The 21190-nt window shown below is 36.5% G+C and overlaps 1 protein-coding gene across 2 annotated transcripts; it reads right to left on the bottom strand.

The window, feature by feature from the left end:
• Positions 1-45: 45 nt before the first annotated feature.
• LOC139135903 (transketolase-like) lies at positions 46-19789 on the bottom strand. 2 transcript variants are annotated; one of them, XM_070703678.1, is made up of 11 exons: positions 19449-19789; positions 9078-9195; positions 8154-8267; positions 7566-7663; positions 6892-7083; positions 5044-5171; positions 4640-4833; positions 3147-3468; positions 1977-2191; positions 1598-1814; positions 46-1133 (listed from the first exon to the last, which is right to left on the bottom strand). In XM_070703678.1, exons 1-11 carry the CDS (start codon positions 19553-19555, stop codon positions 967-969), a joined length of 1872 nt encoding a protein of 623 aa, XP_070559779.1. In that variant the 5' UTR covers positions 19556-19789; the 3' UTR covers positions 46-966. The 2 variants fall into 2 exon arrangements, with proteins under 2 accessions (XP_070559779.1, XP_070559781.1); XM_070703680.1 differs by lacking the exon at positions 19449-19789 and adding an exon at positions 16266-16457.
• Positions 19790-21190: the final 1401 nt, after the last annotated feature.

Here is a 21190-nt window from a genome sequence, read left to right as displayed (position 1 = left end):
ACATGTGCAATGAGTGAAAACATCCAGACAGACAGACACAAATGATACAAATTGAAACCACGCTTTTATTTGGTGCACTGCATGCTTCCACAAGTATTCTCAATTCCACATATAGTATATCATAATCTCAATGATACAGTTGCACTTTTTCATCTCAAAAAAAATTCTCATGTCTATACCTGCTGATGATGTAAGGACCCACAAGGACTTCACAGCTTATTATTGGCCCAAAGTCAAATGTTTTCCACTGATATCTTTCCGAGCAAATACTTGAAATTAAGACGATTCATAAATGATATTTGTACAGGAACATTGTGTGCGTTTGCCAAGCACTGGTCATTTTGCTTCCATTTCATTCAATGTGTGAAACTTATAAAATCATATCTTGTTATCTAAAATACAATAGATACATTTTCAGAGCCATTAACTCAAGACACAAGACAAATGACTAAATATGTGTTAAGGTGTTCTCAATGTCGGTGTTCATGGACCATTAAAAATGTTCTCCGCCACTGAGGGCGCTAGTCAGCATACCTTAGATATTAATGCCAGAAAATGTTGAAAGAAATGTGAGGGCACTAGTCAGAATGCCACAAAATGTTTCAGAAATGTGTTGTGGGGTTGTACAACACACAGTGCCAAAGTTTTACAAGGATGCATAAGATTCAAATCTTTAATCATTAAAGTTTGTATTACCTTATTGTGAACTACAAAGTGGTTGGTTCTATCCACCAAAACAATTGGAGTGAAAACTTCGTACCTTAAACATACCCTGATGTACACTTGCAACACAAGTATGATTATATTCTGGAAGGACTGGCCAATCAATGTGTAACCCTCACTTTATCAATGTATGCTATTATTTATTGAAATATAAACTGAATAATTATATGAGGAAATAAGATGTCTTTCTGAATCATTTCTACCGATATTGTTTGGTAATAGTTTTGTTATTTATGTCTAGGCCTATATCATTTCTTTGACAGCTTTGATGACAGCGTTGGCGTTGATACCAAACATCTCCAGGAGCTCAGCAGGTTTACCACTGCGTGGAACTCCAGTCACAGCCAAGCGACGCACAGTGACGTTGGGCAGCGTGGAAAGAGCTCCTGCCACAGCCTCTCCCACACCACCTGTCATGAAGACAAAAATGTTGATGAAATTGAGGGATTCCTGAAAGAGGTGTTTATTGTTTTCACTGAAAAAAAAGAAATTACTGTATAAATTTCATCATCATTTACACAAAATAGAAAGCAGTCAGTCCTATGAACCTTAAAACAAATTTGAAAGCTGTAGGGCTACATTTTATGAAAATATTTAGACCAAAAATTAAGAAAATTGCCCTAATAATTTGAAAATCCCAAATTTCTTTCACTGTCAAATTATGTCATTATCTTGTTGTTGCCATGGTAATATCGGACCTAAAACAAATGTAATGAGATACCAAATAACAAAAGAGCTACTACATTACTCTTTTCCAGAGTTCAAAAATTACAGACTAAGGGAGAATACCGTAAGGCAACCAGTAGTCAATGTCTAAGGAAATCTTGTAAGGATGCCAAAGATAGAAATCTGTTTGTAAAATTTAATGAATCACCTTCAGGATAGTGATCTTCCACAGTGATCACTTTGCCGCCAGTCTTCCTGGCACTTTCTGCCAGTGTTTCTGCGTCCATTGGTTTGATGGTAAACGGATCAATGACACGAATGTTGATGCCCTCTGCAGCCAGCTTCTCAGCGGCGGTTATGGCCTCATGAACCGTGACCCCAGCACCAACCACAGTAACCTGTGGATTCTCTGCATCATGGACAATCTGCAAGATAAAGTGCCATTGATCATCCATGATGTCTTACAAACCTTATTCATTTCAAAGCTGATGAGGTCACATCCACTGCAGCTATTCAGTTGTACTCTTCAGACAAGGGTCAGTAGGGAGATAAACACACAGAAATGACAATATTGCTGGAAAACTGACCTTGGCTTTGCCTGCTTGGAAAGGTTCATCGTTGCTATACAGTACAGGTGTTGCTGGACGACTGGTGCGGATGAAACAGATACCCTTGGTGTTGGCTGCTAATTCAATTGCTCTTTCAGCAGACACGGCCTCACATGGATAAAATACCGTTGCAGTTGGGATAGTACGGAACATAGCGATATCTTCAAGTGCCATTTGTGATGGGCCGTCCTCACCTAGGTATGGATCAACGGTTATATTGTTTACACTTCATATCTGACATACCACACTGGACAAATTACCACAGTGTGAAGTCACATTTTGTGTGTTTAAGTGTTGAGCTACCTTTTCTTTTTCACCATGGGAATTTAAGCATGAACATTCCATGCAGGTGGTGTTCTGGAAATGTAAGCATTCAGCACATCTACTGTTTCGGAAATTTAGGCATAAGCAATCTGTTCAACTGGTGTACTGGAAATTCAAGAATTGAACATTCAGTGCAACTGGCGTTCTGGAAATATACCCATGGATATTCAGTTAGAGTAGTACTATCAACTTTCACCTAGAACTATAATGTAAGCACAGACAGTCATCCAAATATCTATGCATGAAGATGGTACACTGTGATCTTCCTGTGGTCAGACATATACGCTCTGAATAGCCTTGAAGTTGTTTATTGGGCTGGGATTTGATTTTTTTAAATAGATGCAGTCTTGACACGAAATTGCTTTGTGGAATATATTTTTTAATTGGGCACTTTTGGTTTGAATGTCTTGGATTATACATTGATGTCATTTTATGCAATCTAATGTCATTGAAAACTATGCAGAAGGGGAAACACCAGAGACACAATGAAATAGGGAGAGTATACATGTAACTGATAACTAAAAAGTAAGACATGATTTTTAGAATTTTGTACAGATATGAATCATTCAAATATGAAATGGGAATCGCAATATGAGTTTTGAAATGTAAAACAATTCAAAAATATTTCCTCTTCACTGTCATGATTTTTATGGTATTTACAGTTGGAAAATGAAAAGCATGATAATTGTACCAAGTCATAAAATGTACCTGTTTGCTGTATATGGTTAAGAACAAGTTTTTGAAATACTCTGCAAGTGGCCATTTTTTTGACAGAAATGACCAGTAGAGGTAAGATATGGAGAAAAAAGGGATTAGTACACTCACCAATGGATATACCACAGTGGGAACCACAGAAATTGACGTTTGTCTGTGAAACGGCACCCATACGAATGTGATCAAAGCATCTTGTCCAAAACGCTGCGAATGTACTGGCAAAAACTATGGCTCGGTCACGGCACGCTGCTCCCATGGCAATGCCACAAAGGTTCTGTTCAGCAATGTAACACTCAACATAGCGATCTGGGAAAGCTTTCCTGTAGGTGTCGGAGAAGGTGGAGTTCTTAGTGTCACCATCCATAGCAATGACACGTGGGTTGTCTTTGCCAAGTTTTACAAGAGCTGTACCATATGCAACCCTGGTAGCAACCTGCCAGTCAAAACAAAACCATGGAAAGTATTAACACGGGGTCTCTTATACAAAATTCCCAGTTGAACAGTTCATAATATTGTCAAATATCAATTTTTTTGCTATGCATTGTCATGAGATCACACAGTATGTGTCAAGACAGACTTCTAGAAACAGAAAAACTGTAGTTCTTTGGAACAACACACTTTGAGCATAGAACTATCATTATAAAAATCCTCTAAGCCGTTATGAACTTATCAAACTGTTTGTGACATCAATTACACTAATCTGCCATGACTCAGCTATGATTCAGCCATGAGCACACTGTTGGCAACAGATACATCATCAGTCACATTAATGCTGGCAGAATAACTGTATGGCAGAAGAATGATCAAAACTTAGTCAATTGGAAATAAAAATACCGCAATTATACGGTGTCGCTCAAATTTGATCAGAATTGGTATATATCAATATGGGTTACCAATGATTGACAATAAATGTTGTTTCTATCTGTTCAGTGGAGGAAAATTCTACATTGATGTTTATGACAATGATTTCTGCACAGTACAACCAGAAAAACAAGAAATATTTAAACCAGAAAAACAGAATGACAAAAGTAATTAAGGTCTGAAACTTTAGGTACTGGAGGTCAACTTTAGCAACATGCATAGCAGAAACAAGCCCGCTCTAGTTTGATTATAGACGGTCTTTCCCCCTCTACTGTCTATGGTTTCAGCAGGTCTGTTATTATGTAACAGTTCATAAAACAATGACAGGAAATGACTCAAGATCAGTGGAGTTGGCTGTTTCTACTGGCATGCCATCACTCCTGCACATTCGCAGGATTTCACTTTTTCTTACCTCATTTGCACATTTTTGACACTGATGTGTTCATTTGAACAAATTTACATCTCAACCCATGCATCTACCTGTACACCAAATACTGAGATGGTAGCTCTGGCGGTATGGGAGCCTTTGAGTGTGACGGACATACATCCGCACATACATACCCACAAATATACAGACATACAGACGCCACCGACTCATCATATAAGCTCTTTTTGGTATTTACAAAACCAAATATGAGCTAAAAAACCACAACACTGATAAACTGTATCTACTACACATGTAATATGTTTCAGTAAAGATCCAGCTTTGAGAGAACCAACAAAATCACCTAGCATATACTGACCTTATCTCCTTTGTTGTAATTTGGTGGCTCAGCCAACTTAACAGACATCTCTATCGGTTTAACCTCAGATGTTGGCAATGCTGGGCATAAGCCATGACCATTGGTTGATTTGATATTGCTCTGAATAGCCTCAATGGCTGCTGCTGCCTTGTCCCCAAGGGGCTTACCATGCCATCCCATCAGATCTTCAATACCTGTGGAAATAACAATGAACACTTGCCTTTAGTTGAGCATACGAAAGTAAAGCTAATACATGTACACTCGGTATCAGCTATTGACATCGACAGACCATAAAAATATACATTCTAATAGACCACAGGGGATGGTCAGTAGTGATCAAAGCATACACGATAGTGGAAAATAACATCTGAGGCGGTTGTCTTAAAATGCTGTGCAGTTCTTACCTGGTATTCCCTTTCCTTTGAGTGTCTTTGCAACAATGCAAGTTGGTTTGTTTTTGACAGTTGTAGCATCATAAAATGCTTTACACAGAGCTTCAACATCGTGACCGTCAACAACGTAGGTATTCCAGCTGAAAGGAAACAGGAAGACCACAGTTTTGCAATTTCATTCTCCAGGTGAACAAGTGTTAGCCTTTACTGGAAAGAAAACTATACCAGATATGAACTGAATATGCTCACGTGTTTTACAACAGGTTCATTAATAGTAGTACCCTTCACAGAACAATAAGATATATGTTATCACTATATGTAGCTGGTTTTTCGCACAGTACTCTCAGAGTTTAATCACAAATTACAAAACTTTATTTAATATGCAAATGAGCTGTTAATTAACTTGACACTGCTCAATGCTTCATGGGACAACGAGATATCCATCAGATCAACATTTGTAGCAGTTTTATTTAATTTAGTGCTGTAATTTTAGAGTAATGTCACTAATTACAAAGTTTCATTAAATATGCAAGTAAACCCTAAATCAACTTGACACTGTTCAATGATTCATAGCACAATTAAATATTCATTAAATCAATTTCTGTAGCATGTCTCACAAATTTGGTGGCGTAATTTCAGAGTTATATACCCATTACAAAGTTTATTAAATATGCAAATGAACCCTTAATTAACTTTACACTACTAAATGCTTTACAACACAGTTAGATATCTGTCAGATCAGTATGTGCAGCAGTTTTCATGACGTTTGATGCAGTTATTTCGGAGTTATATGACTAATTATAAAACTTCATGAAATATACAAATGAGCTAATTATTAACTTGACACAGCTCAATGCTTCTCAGTACAATTGGATATTTATCAGATCAACATCTGTAGCAAGTTTCATCAAATTAAACGCTGTAATTTTGGAGTAATATCACTAATTACAAAGTTCATTAAATATGCAAATGAACCCTTAATTAATTTCACACTACTAAATGCTTTACACTACAGTTAGATATCAGTCAGATCAGTATCTGCAGCAGATTTCATCACATTTGGTATAGTTATATCGGAATTATATCACTAATTACAAAACTTCATAAAATATGCAAATGAGCTATTTTTTAACTTGACACTGCCAAATGCTTCTAAGTATAATTAGATATATATCAGATCAATACTTGTTGCAAGTATCATCAAGTTTTGTGCAGGAATTTCAGAGTTATCTCACTAATAACAAAAGTTCATTAAATATGCAAATGAGAAGATCATTGACATGACACTCACAGTATCATCATAATGTTCTGAGACTGTCATCTGTGAAAAGTTTCATGAAATTTGGTGCAGTATTTCTTGATATATGTCTACACTGTCATTACCGTCTCCATAGGGAAACCATTGTACGGAAAAAAACAATATTGCATAACTTCATTAATATGCAAGCCACGCCCACCAAAACCTTTTCAGTTCTAGCCATTTGAATTCTGAAGATGTCTACCAAATTTGACTGAAATACGTTCAGCCGTTTTTGAGATAATGGGGATACAGACACACGGACACACACACAGACACACAGACAGACATGGCTAAACCATATGCTCACGTGTGTGAACACTGAGCAAAAAACCACAGCTTCCACGGCATAAACACACACAGAAATATGTCCACATGAACACTAACTTCAAATTTCTTTATGGGTTGTGTGAAATTTGTTAGACAAATACTAGCAACAAAAGCTGCAATGAAACATCAACAATGATGATAACACTTCTAGTCATGGTGTTCAATTTGGCTGGTGACCAATGTTTCTCTCCTAGAAAAGCACTCCTCAAGACAACTTTAATTAAAATGCTTACCCAAAAGCTTCAGCTCGTTTTCTGTAGGTCTCTGTATCATGTTCCAACATGGCTGGGTCACTCTGACCTAGTCTGTTCACATCAAAGATGGCTACAAGATTATCAAGTTTGTAATGGCTTGCAAAGTTCATGGCTTCCCAGATAGACCCTTCGGCACTCTCTCCATCACCAATCAAACAGTAGGTCCGGTATCTGTCAGCAAGAACAGCACAATACATGCATCATAGCCTTGTTCAAGACAATTACCAAGAATTATTGAAACATTTGTCCTTTTCCTTCACAGAATTCATTTGGTTTTCACCAAGAGAAAAGATTTAGTTGTAAAATTAGCTTGCTTACAAATCACATGAAAAGTCAACCTGACAAGAACATCTCCGTAGCTAAGCATTTTTTACAATGTACCTTTGGGACAGATGTTTAAACTCTCTAACTTTTACAACATATATTTTTTTGTACATCGTGTTTGAGGCTTCAAAGTGAGTACAAATTGAAGTACCATTATTGGGTGCTGTCATTGGTATAAACAAAGTAAACCAGCAACAAGATTCTAGGGTATTAACAAACTATTAATTGCAAAATACTCATACTCAATTTTCAAGTCAGGAGCCGGAAACCTGAACAGAAGGAAGCATCAAATCCATGAATACATTGACAAGTTATCTAGGTTTACTTACTCGGCTTTGTCAAAGTATTTACCAGTGTAGGCCATGCCAGCTGCAATGCTAAGACCCTGACCCAGAGAACCAGTGGCGACATCAATGAAATTCAGTCTCTGTGAGAAATGGAAACAAACTGATTTGTAGGTGTTCTGTTTGTGAGAATGCAATGCCATTGTATCCAGAAGCAGCCATACAACAAATCAGCAAGTATGTCTTTGAGTGGGAGTGGAACAGAGTAATTTGATGGTGTTCACAACAGCATTTTCACTACCTACAGCCTGCATGTTACATTGAACACAGCATATTACAACTTATCACTTGATATTGTATGACAAATTGATGCTATGGGTAAAATAACCACTATTAATACAGCATGAAAAGTATAATGAACCAACACTTACATTTTGAGTTCGCCATCAATAACTCCTGCACATTCAATAGCAACACAACAACAATGAACTCATACACACTTTTGAAAATTATTCCTATGTGCACTTCATAATGAAAAGAATTTGATGATCTATGTACAGAAACTAGACATGTAGACATGATTTGTATCCACAGATGACTGATTAACACTGGCTCAGTATCTGTTTTACTTACAGGTGTTGGATGACCCTCCAAGTCGTTGTCAATTTTACGAAGTTTGAGCAGATCCTCGACTGGGAAGAGTCCGGCTTCTGCCCAAGCTGCATACAGAACTGGTGCTGCATGGCCCTAGAGTGCAAAAGTAATACGGTAACCTTGTGTCATTGCAGGATGCTGTACTAAATTCTCAGGATGTAAATTTTACTTTATGTATTCTGAAAGTTTAGTGGAGATATACAAACAATCACCATCAATATTTCTGTATTCATTTCCATTAAAATGAGACAAAAAGGCCATTGATCAATGATGCCAAACGAACACTGTTTTAAACAGTTCATTAACTTCACGCACAGTATAATGGAAGGCTGAAAAAATCAGCCATGTCTGTATGCAAGTGAGCTATATATAGACCAATACAGGTGTAGTGTTACAGTACAAATAATTGTATACACAACTGTATGAGGAACACACCCCCACATAATTGTACAATGTATGTCATCATGGGGGTCTCTGTGTACAGGTACATAAGTACATGTAAATGGTTTTGTTTGGTAAGAAGGGTAACATTTCTAAACTTCATTGATCTACATTGGAGTACTATAACATGATTTGAAAACCTGTAGAATTTAAAAGGACAGCCCAAATGACAACACGTACATTGAATCTACTTGAATAGAGACTCTAATCAAATCCTATTAGATTTAGACTTCAGTCGTAATTTGTGACCAACTTTGGGCGGAAAATATTTTGTAAATTTATAGACTTGCACCAACATGTAGTTTTGATAATCTGGTAAACGGACACACACTTTGCTTTGATACATTACTTGACTGTTTTAAAAATGTTTACAAATTGAAAGAAATCAAAATTCTCTACGTTACTACAACTTCATCACTGTGGATGCTGATAACAGTGATGGAAAAATACGAGAAGTCAGACCTTGGACAAGATAAATCTGTCGTTGGCTGCATCTCTTGGTGCTTTCACAGAGTACTTCATCTCATGGAAGAAGAGTACAGCCATGACCTCGGCAGCACTGCAACATGATGTCGGATGTCTGCAAAGAAAATGAAGATTTGGTAAACTAGAAACTATGTGTAATTGGCACACAGATCCTGAGATGGGAATTTTTGCAAATATTTAAAAAAGTCCCCAGCAGATATTTCCCCCAAATATTCAGACAATATTTTACAGGATATCTTGTACACTGTAATGAGATCCTATGCGCTGAACTGTTGTTTCATTGTTGCATTTAGGTTTCAAACTTTCAGCTTCCCTTCGTAGCAAACCATTGATTACTGAACACAGATCACACTAAACCACATACACATGCAGTTTTTACACTACGCAAAGTTCTGCTGTCATTACAACATTCATAACATAATGGAAATAGCAGTTTGATTTTGGTACAATTTGTCATGATACTGACTACAGTGTTAATAGCTGCCACAGAATATTTACAAGGGGTAGTTTAAAGAAGACAATGATCAGCAGATTACGTCAGAGATGAACCATCAATTTGCATGTTACCACTCTCAACTAGAATTACACAACCGAAATGCATGTCAGTTCAGATTTGTAAACAATACCCTTTATTCTCTCACTGACTATAACGGTTAGTAATTCCCTCACTTGGTTTTCCCGGCAATACTGTTATTACTGTAAATTTATCTAAAGAAGTAACCATATCAAATTTCATTTTTTTTTTTTGCAATGAACTAGTAACTGCTTTCCTATTCACAAGTATCAAGAGGAAACAGGAAAGAAACAAAACAAAAAAATCAAACAAATTACATGAGCTTATGCAACTTTTTTGAAATAAAACTATTTATCAAATAGAGTTGAATAAACCTGGTGTAAGAAACCAGTTTATTTAACTCCTCCATACTAACTTGATCCAATTTGCAACGCCCGGCAACATTCTTTGGTCAAATCTAACTTCTAAATTTCACACAAAACTTTCCGCAAAAATAAGGAAAGGACATGGCAAACTCAGCAGTCATGACCTTAAGATATGACCTGACCTAAAGATGTGACCTTATAAAGAAATCTGAATCACAAATAAAATCCTTGAAAGACTGACATGGGCTTAACACCTGTTGATGCATGATGCAATTATATCAAACACTGTCTGAGTATCTAATATGCACGCAGAAAATATACATGTATATTGTACAGTCTGTTTAATTATCCAAAACTGGCTTTGAAAGATGAAACCAAACATTTGACCAAACATGAATTGTTCCAACAATTCTTACAGCTATGCAAAATCCTATGACTAGAAAAGTTAATACTAACTGATAAATAGAGAACGTCAACATAGCTGTAGAGCCAGAATCTGGGAAACAATCAAATGCAGAATTCATGAACTTTGTTTTCAAAGGCTGACGGGAGACCATTCTTGATCAACTTTGCACATACTTGAACTCAATGGTAAATACAAACTGTTCTGCAGAGATCATCCACAGTAAGGCCAAGAAAAATAAAAAGCTTTTTTCTCATCCTTAGACATATTGCAAAATACGTCAATGACGCTGTACTTCTCTAATGTGTGGCCAGGTCAGGTAATTGGTTGTTGGCATGGAGTTGTTGGTAAATAGTTGATGATGTAGGGGCATGAGGTGGGATATGGACCCAAAGAACCCAAAAGATGATTAAATATATCAATCAAAAAATTCTAAGCTACAGTATAAACTGCCTAAAGATAGTTCAATGTGGAAAAAGTTAAATAATTCAGAAATAAGAATTAACAGTCCAAAATAGTAATGACGCACTTCCCTACTGACCTGAGTGCATGTGAAATACACAACTTGGCATCTTAAATTAAATGTCGTATACCAAGTGATCATTTTAAGTCACTTTTAACTGTTTTAAATGGATTTTCCAAAGAGTCCTGTGGAAATGATGAAAAACGCTTATCTGGTATGAAACCTCATGGCTGATAATTGTCATAGTATTGAAAAAAAATTGAAAGTGAAGAAATTACTGTTTATGATAGGCATATTTACCTTGAAATACATGACCGTGTAAAGAATATATGCTAAAAGTGTATAAGAGTAAATTTCTTTTCAAAAAATAATTTAATCTGTGACCAAAGGATTTATTCTTTGAGTTTACAAATTCAAACATTGCAATTTGTTCAATCATCTTGTGCAGTGCAAAATTTATAAATGACTGAAAAACAAAAAAAAATTGGCAGAATTACAGTCTTTGTGATGTAAAATTATGGGTTGACATCACGATAATTGTTAATCTGTTCGAAGTACTACTATACTATTAAAAAAGAAAAGTTCATGCAGAAACGTTAACATATATTGTCAGCAATGTAGTGTTAATTTTGACTTTACATCAAAATATGCCTTTGCTGGATACCAAATATATAGGGCGAAATATTAAAATCAGCCATGTTCAGCAAAATCCACACAACAGCATTGATCCTTTTCTAATTTGATTTGATTTGCTTATGTTATCCTTGTATGACAGTCAGTACAATATGGAACTTGAACACAACACAGTGAATAAGTATGCTGTAAATGAAATGGTGTGGCTGCATCCACATGCAGCAATAGGAGTGTCATTGTCTCTCACCCCTCATTTCCAACCTCTCCCATCCCTGAACAAATAGTTTGGTCTTATATTTATAATGTTAATAATTAAAAATGTGCGCATCTCAAAAACTTTTGATCATAAACATTTTCATTTTTTATAGCTGACCAGTCAGTTAACCTGTTTATTTTGAATATTTGCGCATTTTTCCTCAGTTTTTGACATTTTCAGAATACCTTCTTATTCAATTTGTCATTTTCTAAAAGTTAAAATGCTCCTTTGTGTGGTCAAGCTTTCCACAAGCATCAAATGTGGTACTTCATATAGGAAGGTCTGCCTCTAGAGGGCGGGCATCATGAACAGTGTTTGTTAGTTACTATATTTCCTCCACATAAATTTCTGATTGTACTGTAAACATTGAACATGGCCGACGTCCGATTTTCCTGTCTAAAACTTTCACTCATTTCGTTCATATGACTCTGAAACTCCAGGAAACGATTGGGAAGAAAGTTATCTTGAAATATTGAGATACTCGCCGATATTTTGCAAAATTAAATGAGAAAAAATCAAAGGAAAATGCCGACTGGCTACATTAGGGATTTTACATGAAATTGATAGACAGTTACAATAATAATAAATTATATATCAAAAGAAAGCTCTCTTCGAGACCAATTGATTGCATTTTGTTTGATGAAAATCGGTTCAGTACATGCAGAGATATGTCCTGTTGAATTTGGAAAAAACTTCCTCCTATTTAGAAATTATGCCATGGTAGACACCTGTAGTTATCATAACCACCAGGTGACCCCATTTTGAACATTGTTTGAGGAAACTAGAATTGCAATTTCTTGTGCTTTTTGCAATAACTCAAGCATTTCTTATTGAAAATTGATGAATTTTTGTGGATATTGCTGACGAAATGTTCAATGGTTTTTGATTTTTATAAATGATAAAGGTTATTTAGAATGCTGTTTACAAGGTAAACAAAAAAACATACCTTAAACAATCAAATGATACCTGTGACATTGATCACTGGATGCATTATGTATTGTGAACATCAACAGAAATATGATAATCATATTCCATCATATTTACTTTGCATATATGAAAAAGTTATTTAGATTTATATTTACAAGGTAAACAAATAAACAACAATACCTGTAAACAATCAAATGATACCTGTGACATTTTAGAACTTGATTTAAATTTAACAAAATATTTTTTTAGATTTTTTTAATTTGAACTTCGAATTTTTTTGAATATTTTTGTGTGATTACAACTTTATTAAATGAATCGAAATATGTCTGATTAATGTAGATTTTAAGTTAAAACAAAGAACTTTTCCAAAAAGTCAAAAAACTTCGTTCTCAACCCTTTGTCAATGCCGTAAAAACACAACACGCATTTATAGAATGAAGAACTGCATTACTGGATGCAAAGTTAAGCTGCCCCGGAAATAACATAGACCCTCGAACATGTCGAAGTCAGCGGTCCGAAATACAAACCAGTATAAATACAACTTTTTCAAAGTCCGGGACACCATCAATGAGGAAAGAACAAATTAATAATCTATGGCCTTGTTCTTCAGAGAGAACCAAAATAGTCCCCTTCTCGGGAACTAAAGATAGAAACTAAAATTTCAGTATAGTATCGGCAAAGTGTGATGTTCGTCGTATGCCTACACTGCAGTGCAGTGCTGGCTTGACAACTTCTCAGTGTCTCTATCGAAAAATATCACCCGGAAGTCAAACTACTTCAAACAAGATAACGTTTGAAAGGGTAAAGTATATTTCTCTAGATCCTTGCGTTAGATAAGAAATCAGACAAATCAAGCTGCAAAATCATGAACGTCGGAACTCAGCTTAGACCTCCTGACACAGAACATGCGGCGAAGCGCCGATTACTTGTATGTGATTCCTGGGAGTGCCCGGATGTAAAGTTGGGGTGAAACCATACTCGCTAAAAAGGGCCTTAAGCATCATTTTTCGCATCGTCAGACTCGTAATTATTGCAGAATTACAATTAATATTTATCATAAAATTAATTTTGGGGCCGAACATTTAAGGAAATCAAGATTTTCTTTCAAAAAAACACAAAACGAAACACAAAGTTTGATCACAGATTGAGTTTTTCTCGGCCGATTTTAACGTTTGCCCCCTCAAAATGAAGCCCATGATCTCTACTTTTGTACCACCCCCAAAAATAGTGATGCGATCAGAATAAGTCATGCGGAGAGCCTATCAAAGAGGTATATGTTCGATCTCCTTCGCGGGACATTCGAGGTCACGGCACAACGCTCATAATGGACGCCAAAATCGCCGGTACGCGTGAGTTTGTAGTCGTGCTGCTTTGCCATTTATCGTTGTACAAAAGTGAAAATTTCCCAAAATGAAGTTAAAATAATAATCTTCAACACTACAGTTTCATTTTCTCTGATTATTTGGTCTATTTAAGAATTAACACGAAAGTTCGGACTAGACCTGCATCGAACGCGTACGTTCAACACAAATGTCACGTGACCTAAAATCCCTACTAACATCTGCAGATTATGCAACAGGCCAATATCACGTGAGGCCATGAGGGGATATCCACGCAACTCAGTACCAAACACTAGCGCACACAGAGTGAGCAAACACAAAGTGAGTACCCCTAACGTCAGCTCAGTAGTCTGTAATAGATTGTAGTCAACTAAGAAACCTTGGAGAAAGGCTTAACACTGGCTATGCCGCTAAGTCCCATTTGATTTTTGTCACAGCTCAAAATAGTCTCCTACACCTCAACCTGAACCATGAACACCCCCACCAGTTATGATATGACCCATCACAATGGCATGACGTCAACGGATCTTGACAGACGGAAGTTATTGACAGACGGAAGTAGTTGACACCAGCATACTGGTTTTCAACTCTAATACCTTCTCTGTCTATAAATAGACACGAGAAGGTAAAAATGATGAGGTGACCACGTTTTTTTTTTTCCGTCCCATTTTTTTTTATTCTTCAACCAACAAAAACATGAAAACGACATAAGAATGCACACAGAGATAAATGCACAGCAGTGTTGCTTTAGTATTTTTGTATAGCAACAGTTCTGTGGTCTGACTTTTAGTGCAGCAATAAAGTTTTGGCAGTTTAATATAACAGTGACATATATGTACAGTTCTAAATGGAATGTTAGTGTTTACAGTTCTGATTTATACAGCACTACGTTATGCACTATCATTACATATTTTTGCGGTTTTTAAATTTTATTTCCTCATGAGCAGAAAAAAAAGGTTGACGCGGTGGGTCTGAATTGATGCATGCGAGGATGAGAAACAAACTTTTTATTTTTCTTGACCTAAAAGAGATAACTAAAATTTTGAGGGGTCATTTCTGTCATGTGCAATAGTGCTGACACAGGATGCCAGGGACCTATTATTAACCTTGCAGATGAGTACAAAGGCAGGGCGAAAACTATGCACAAGTTAAGACCAGTGATCTGTTCTGAATTGAATTGAATTCTTTACATCAGTTATTGTTTTCTCTGAATTTTCAGTTTTATCTGTGTGAACAGAACATGAATTTGTGTTGTTCTCTCACATAGAATAGACAGGTTTGTTCAAAACAATACATAACATTTCCACTGTCCTGGATCAGTCCCACCTGAAATAACACACTAGGGTTGGCACCCCCTGTTAATGCAAATGTATCATGACACTGCAATACACTGCCCATTGGCCTGTAGACGCCACTGTATTATGTTTATTAGGATTCTCTGACAAACATATGTTGTTCAACGAAACTTACAGAATTTAGACAAAATCCTTGAGACTATGGGACCAGTAAATTATGCATTTAGGAAAACTGTGCTCCCTGGTAAAATTGAATGAATGACAGACCACAAGGTCACAGGTATGACATGGAGGTAGTAGTACCTCCATGGTCACAGGTATGACATGGTATGCAGGAATTGTTCCATGTAACAGGATTGGTTGAACATCTGTACATGCATGACATTCAACAAACTGTCCATGAGATGAAAAAAATTTCCACAGAATGTAATTTTCAAAACGTAATTGACCAATTTTTCTCGCTACAACTTGTCCTTTTTGTCCATAAATTACAATACTAAGACTTTCTCTGCAAGATCACAGAGGTTTTGCAGATACAAATTTTTAGAGAACTAAGCGACAAAAATTGACTCTGAAACTGTCTTGCTGACAAGAAAGCATCAATTATTACAATAATCTGTGAACAGGTGCCATGTTTACCACACTTGTGGTTGTATCAGTCTAACAAAATGAAATTCACCTGACAGAATTTTTCAGTCTCCTGGGTGCCCTTTCATGGTCCCATTTTACAATGCAATGAGCTCAAAACTGATTATGACACTGTAAACAGGCAATGAATGTAAAGCTCATGTTATGGACTTGAAAATCCAATTTTTTCATCATGGTATGCATGTAGAGTAGCAGTTCTACTTGTTTGAGACTTCCTGCATGACAAGTATTATTAGCAAGTGTACGTATGGGAAATGCAATGCCACTATACATTGCCAAAGTGAAAGTTAACGAAAACAAGACAAGTCTATTTATCTTACCCAGAGCCACCAGCATTTGTTGCTTTTATGCTGTCAATTCGGAGTCTGTTGGCTACCTCTTTCAAAGACTCCAACTTTTTAGCATCAGGGACTGCAGCCATGTTGACACACTACAGCTGGCAAGACTTACTTGCAAATGACCTAAACAGATTTGTGCAGGGGGAATGTGAACTCTTTCCTGTCATAAATCTGACACTAGAGGGCTCAAGTGTAATTTCAATGGATGAAAGGTGAATGCCCTGTAATAACTGTTTTTCTTTTACTTGTTCAACACCGTCTATCACTTTCTACTTTAACCCTTTGGGCGCCAAAGTCTCTTTTTTTGTCCCCTTTATAACATAAACTTCAGTCAATTTTTCTCAGATTTTTGCCAAAATTTTGAGAAAAAACTATAGCCAATGAAATGTGATGTCCGTTCGGTCCAAAATTATCAAAAAAATTACAGAAAAATTCATAAAAATTGGTAAAACTTTGCACTAGAATTTTGGCGGGAGAAAATTACAGCGCTCAAAGGGTTAGTGATCTTTATCACTCTTCTGGTACTAGCAATCAACAATTTGAATCCCTTTGAACCACATACAGGTATCTATCTATGCTCTTAAAACAAACTGCACATATTTTACTGGTGTCACCAAAGTGAGGTAGGAAAATATCTGTGAATAGTATTCATCGTCTTGTGTATTACAAATTATTAGCTTTGACTTCCTTTATTCAATACTAGGTCAATCTTCCCTAATCTAATACTGAGTCAATCTTCCTAAATTAAAATCAAGTCAGTAGCCAAGCCAATCAATGAAAATTAATTTCCACCAAGAGAAAATTTGCACTGATGGATAACAGTCTGTTACTGTCTATATTGGAGAAGGCCTCAAAATACAGTTGCAAAAACACATTATGCCTGTAGAATTTCATTCCGCCTTGTAATCATACATACCGGGACATGTATCAATCACTGTCAACAGTGTCATGGATGGTACATATTGTCATGTGATCTCTGGAATAAAGCCATGAATCAAAATTCCAGACCACTTGACCTGTACTTAGTGCTCTACCTTATTGGACACGTGGCTTTGTTTGAAGCTGTGTGTTCTCTGTGTCTGTGAGGATTTTGCCGTCCATCAACAGACCGAGTCTGTCCCCAACCAGTGCAATTTGACCCAGGGACTAAGCCATGCAGGATAGGTAAATACTAAACAGAAAACTGTTGGATGATAACCTGCATCTACATGTATGTTGCTCAGAAAGTAGAAGACATACTAGTATTCAAAGAAAAAATAGTATGAAACAGGCAAAAAATTATCAGAGAAACTGGGTCTCAATATTTGATCCTGACAGAAAGGATAAAAATTCTACGAAGAATTCCTTTACAGAACAGGCATTTCAGCTATCAGCAACAAGTATCAAAAAACTTTTGGCTAGCCATGTGCATCTCAGGAATTGTATTAAAAAATCTGCTACAAATCTGATTGGTTCACCAAACATGTCAGAGGATCTGATTGGTTAACCAAACATGTCAGGGATCTGATTGGTTAACCAAACATGTCAAGGGATCTGATTCAGATTCATCTTCATACTACCAGGGCTTGTCCTCTAACGGTTTCCGTTTCATCTGCCACATTTTAGATGCTAATGAAGCACCTCACCAATCTGGAGGTTTGTCACATGACAACAGCTCTTCAAACACTGTATCTTTATTAGAAATAAATTCTCTAAAGAGGCATCGTTGGTATATCTGTCATAGCATGGACATTAAAAAAGATTTTGTTTTACGTTGATAGTTAAACTGAAGAAAACAGATACCATTTAACATTACAACAAATATCACACTGACAGCTGATCTAAAAACTGAATATAAAGAGCAAACAGTGCTTGGCCACTGGGAGGGCATAACTAGGCAAGGTCTAAAGCATACAGTTATATTCTAACACCCGACAAACACCCTAAAGTCGATTATAAACAATAGTTTATTATGCAATGCTACAGTCTGTCTGGTCTTTGTTCTCTTCTCATGTGTGCAGTAAAGCATTGAGACACAGTCCCTCTATCCACTGAGACATTGCAAATAATACACACTGAGTATATATACTGTCAGGTTGAGGACAGAAGCAGTATGCATGAGATAGAAACAAACCATTATCTAATTTTAAACTGTCTCAATCTTCAACATACTATTGGAATAATGAATAAAGGAAAAGCCAGTTTAAATACAGTGACATATTGCTTCGCAAATAATGCATTAATCATTCCACAGAAAACTTTCATTTAGGCAACATCACTCTACCTAACGATGGGTTTCTTAGTATCAATATAACTTAACCTGTTCATTGTGAATTTGATTTGTTCTCTGTGTGTATAATATGAATATTGAGTGGCATAAATGATTCCATGCATTGCACTGTACACAGATGGATTAGTCACTGACCATTGTCATGTTGTATATAGGTATAACTATCAGACGTCTGCATGAAACAAGTGCTGAGAAACTTCATGAGGAAAAATTCATAATATTTAAGCTTTGACTTGAAGTAGAATTGAAGTGCAATCTATGTGCCTGATGAAATTATAGTATTTACATCAACACCTCCAGGATTAACCAACTGATCTTAACATCGACATGATGTACAAAAGTTTACTGTAAAAATTAAAATACTAGTACAGTAGTGCTTTGTGTTTTGGGGATGGCGTTTAATCTCTGATGCAGTGGTCCATAATGTGTCGTTCGATGACTTTCAAACTCGGTTTGCAATGCTGTTGCATTTGCAACACTTTTCTGAAAATTGGTGGCAATGATACAAAAATAGGCAACAGCTACCCTAACAACAGAATACTACCTTGCAGAACGTTCCCGCCAAATTCTTGTAACTTGTATTTCCTCAAGGATAAACCAATTTGCATTTTTATATCGTCTGTGCACCGCCATTGCCGTGCAGTGGACTGGGTTTTTGGTCTTACTAAAGTAATATTCTATAAGTTTATCTTATCGGAATTGGCACTTTCAGAATAGAAACAAGCGTCTGCATAGTTGATAGCGTAGAAACTTTAGAGATCACAGTAATATAACAGTTCACAACACAGCATGCAAGTCATGCATGGGATAAATCACACTGCTTTTAATCTGCATTGGATCCCCATCATGTCATCTTTACTTTGGGAAATAACTGTCGACGCTTTGCGAGCACTTACCCAGAATTACTGGCGCTGGTTGCATTGATACTGTGGATGCGCAAACGGTTGGCCACATCTCTCATTGATTGCAATTTCTTGCTGTCCGGTCTGTGATATTCGGCCATCTTTCCTGTGAGCTATAGCTGGAACAATGTGCTGGTACAGTAGTTGACACGGTACACAGCAGGTCACACGACGCGACGCCGGAACCACGTGGTTGAAAATCGTTTAATTCATGCATGCCAGCCTATGCGCCTAGAGCTGGCCGAGCAGAAGATCTGAGAGGGCGCTCTCGGGTGGGCGGATGGACTTCAGTGCATGACTTCAGCTCGACTACCGTTGCAAGCGGTGCACGCAGGCCAACTATTACATGTAGTTCGTACCGATTTCAAGAGTACGCGCGTCCACTGCATTTGATTGTGCCCGTAGTGACAATCAAACGCAGATTTAGGATGAAATTGATTCCTCACATGATTTATTGTCAGATGTAACTTTTAATTTTTTCAAGGTATGGTTCTGAACGGTTCTAAAGACGTTCACCCATTTCTCGTGACTATTTTAAATGTAGAAATTATGAGGGGTTTTGATGTAGAATTGATTTTGGCCGTTAATCTTCTATTTTTATTTGAGTACAACTTCTTAAACGCAAGTAAAATATTCATACATTCCCGAGGATTTTTCATAAAAGTTAAGGTTACAAGTGACATTGATTTTCTTCCTTTATGACAAAAATTTAGCGTGTTTCAAGTCCTCGCATACTCCCTGGCGTTTTAGTTTCAAAAATACTCCTTGCAGTAAATGTTTGTTTGCTTTAATAATGGCCCAATCTGTTACTGTACAAGACACGACACAACACAACATAATTGTACTTGATTAGAAGATGGTGGGTACATGTGCATTTGTGTACAAGAAATTTGATTTTGGAATCTCACCGAAATGTTGATTCACTATACATGGTAGTCTATGAGGGAATTATGAATAATTTTTTTACAATACAAAACTAGCTAAATCTGTTTATTTATACTATAGACGTTTGATATTTCATTTTAAAGTACTTGATTAGACTAGGGTGGTTAGAGGTTGATATGTGTGCAAGAAATTTGATTTTGTAATTTCGCCTAAATGTTGATTGAGTCTGAGAAAACTATGAATAATTTTTTTACAATACTGAACTAACTAAATCTGTGCTTTTATAGGTGTTTGGCAATTGATACAAATGGGTGTTAGAAAGTTCAGATGCGGACAACAATTATGATATTGGACAACACTTGTGATATTGGAATTTCACCAAAAAGTATTTCACTTTTTATGGTAGTGTACATGTTACTGTTAAATATTTTCCCTAACAAAACTTGCTATATCTCTAATATGTAAGTAATAGAAATTGTGCATTGCTCTCAGTGAGCTCGATTTACAATAAGACAAGCCTCAGAGTTGCCAAGGCAAGATGTTAATGTGACAGATAATTATACTTTTATTCAGATTTACAGTTAAGAGAATGAAAATCATGCAGCGTTTCATTTTTATTTCTCATAATATTTTCGAACACTGAAACTGCTTTTGAAGGAACGAGTACTTATGAAAATTAAGTGACCCTCCCCCTTGCTGTTTGAAAAATACATGATCCCTTTGCAGTATTTTCAAAATTAAGATGCCCCCCTGATTTTGCTGGCCCACCCCGGCCGTAATAACTGAACGCTACCTTAGAAGGACACCAAAATTGATACCTAGGGGGTAGGTTTTCACACCTTAATCTCTGA

This window comes from Ptychodera flava, chromosome 6 (assembly GCF_041260155.1).
Source record: "Ptychodera flava strain L36383 chromosome 6, AS_Pfla_20210202, whole genome shotgun sequence".
In the NCBI taxonomy this organism is placed as follows: domain Eukaryota; kingdom Metazoa; phylum Hemichordata; class Enteropneusta; family Ptychoderidae; genus Ptychodera; species Ptychodera flava.
This window is presented reverse-complemented; position numbering and strand designations above follow the sequence as displayed.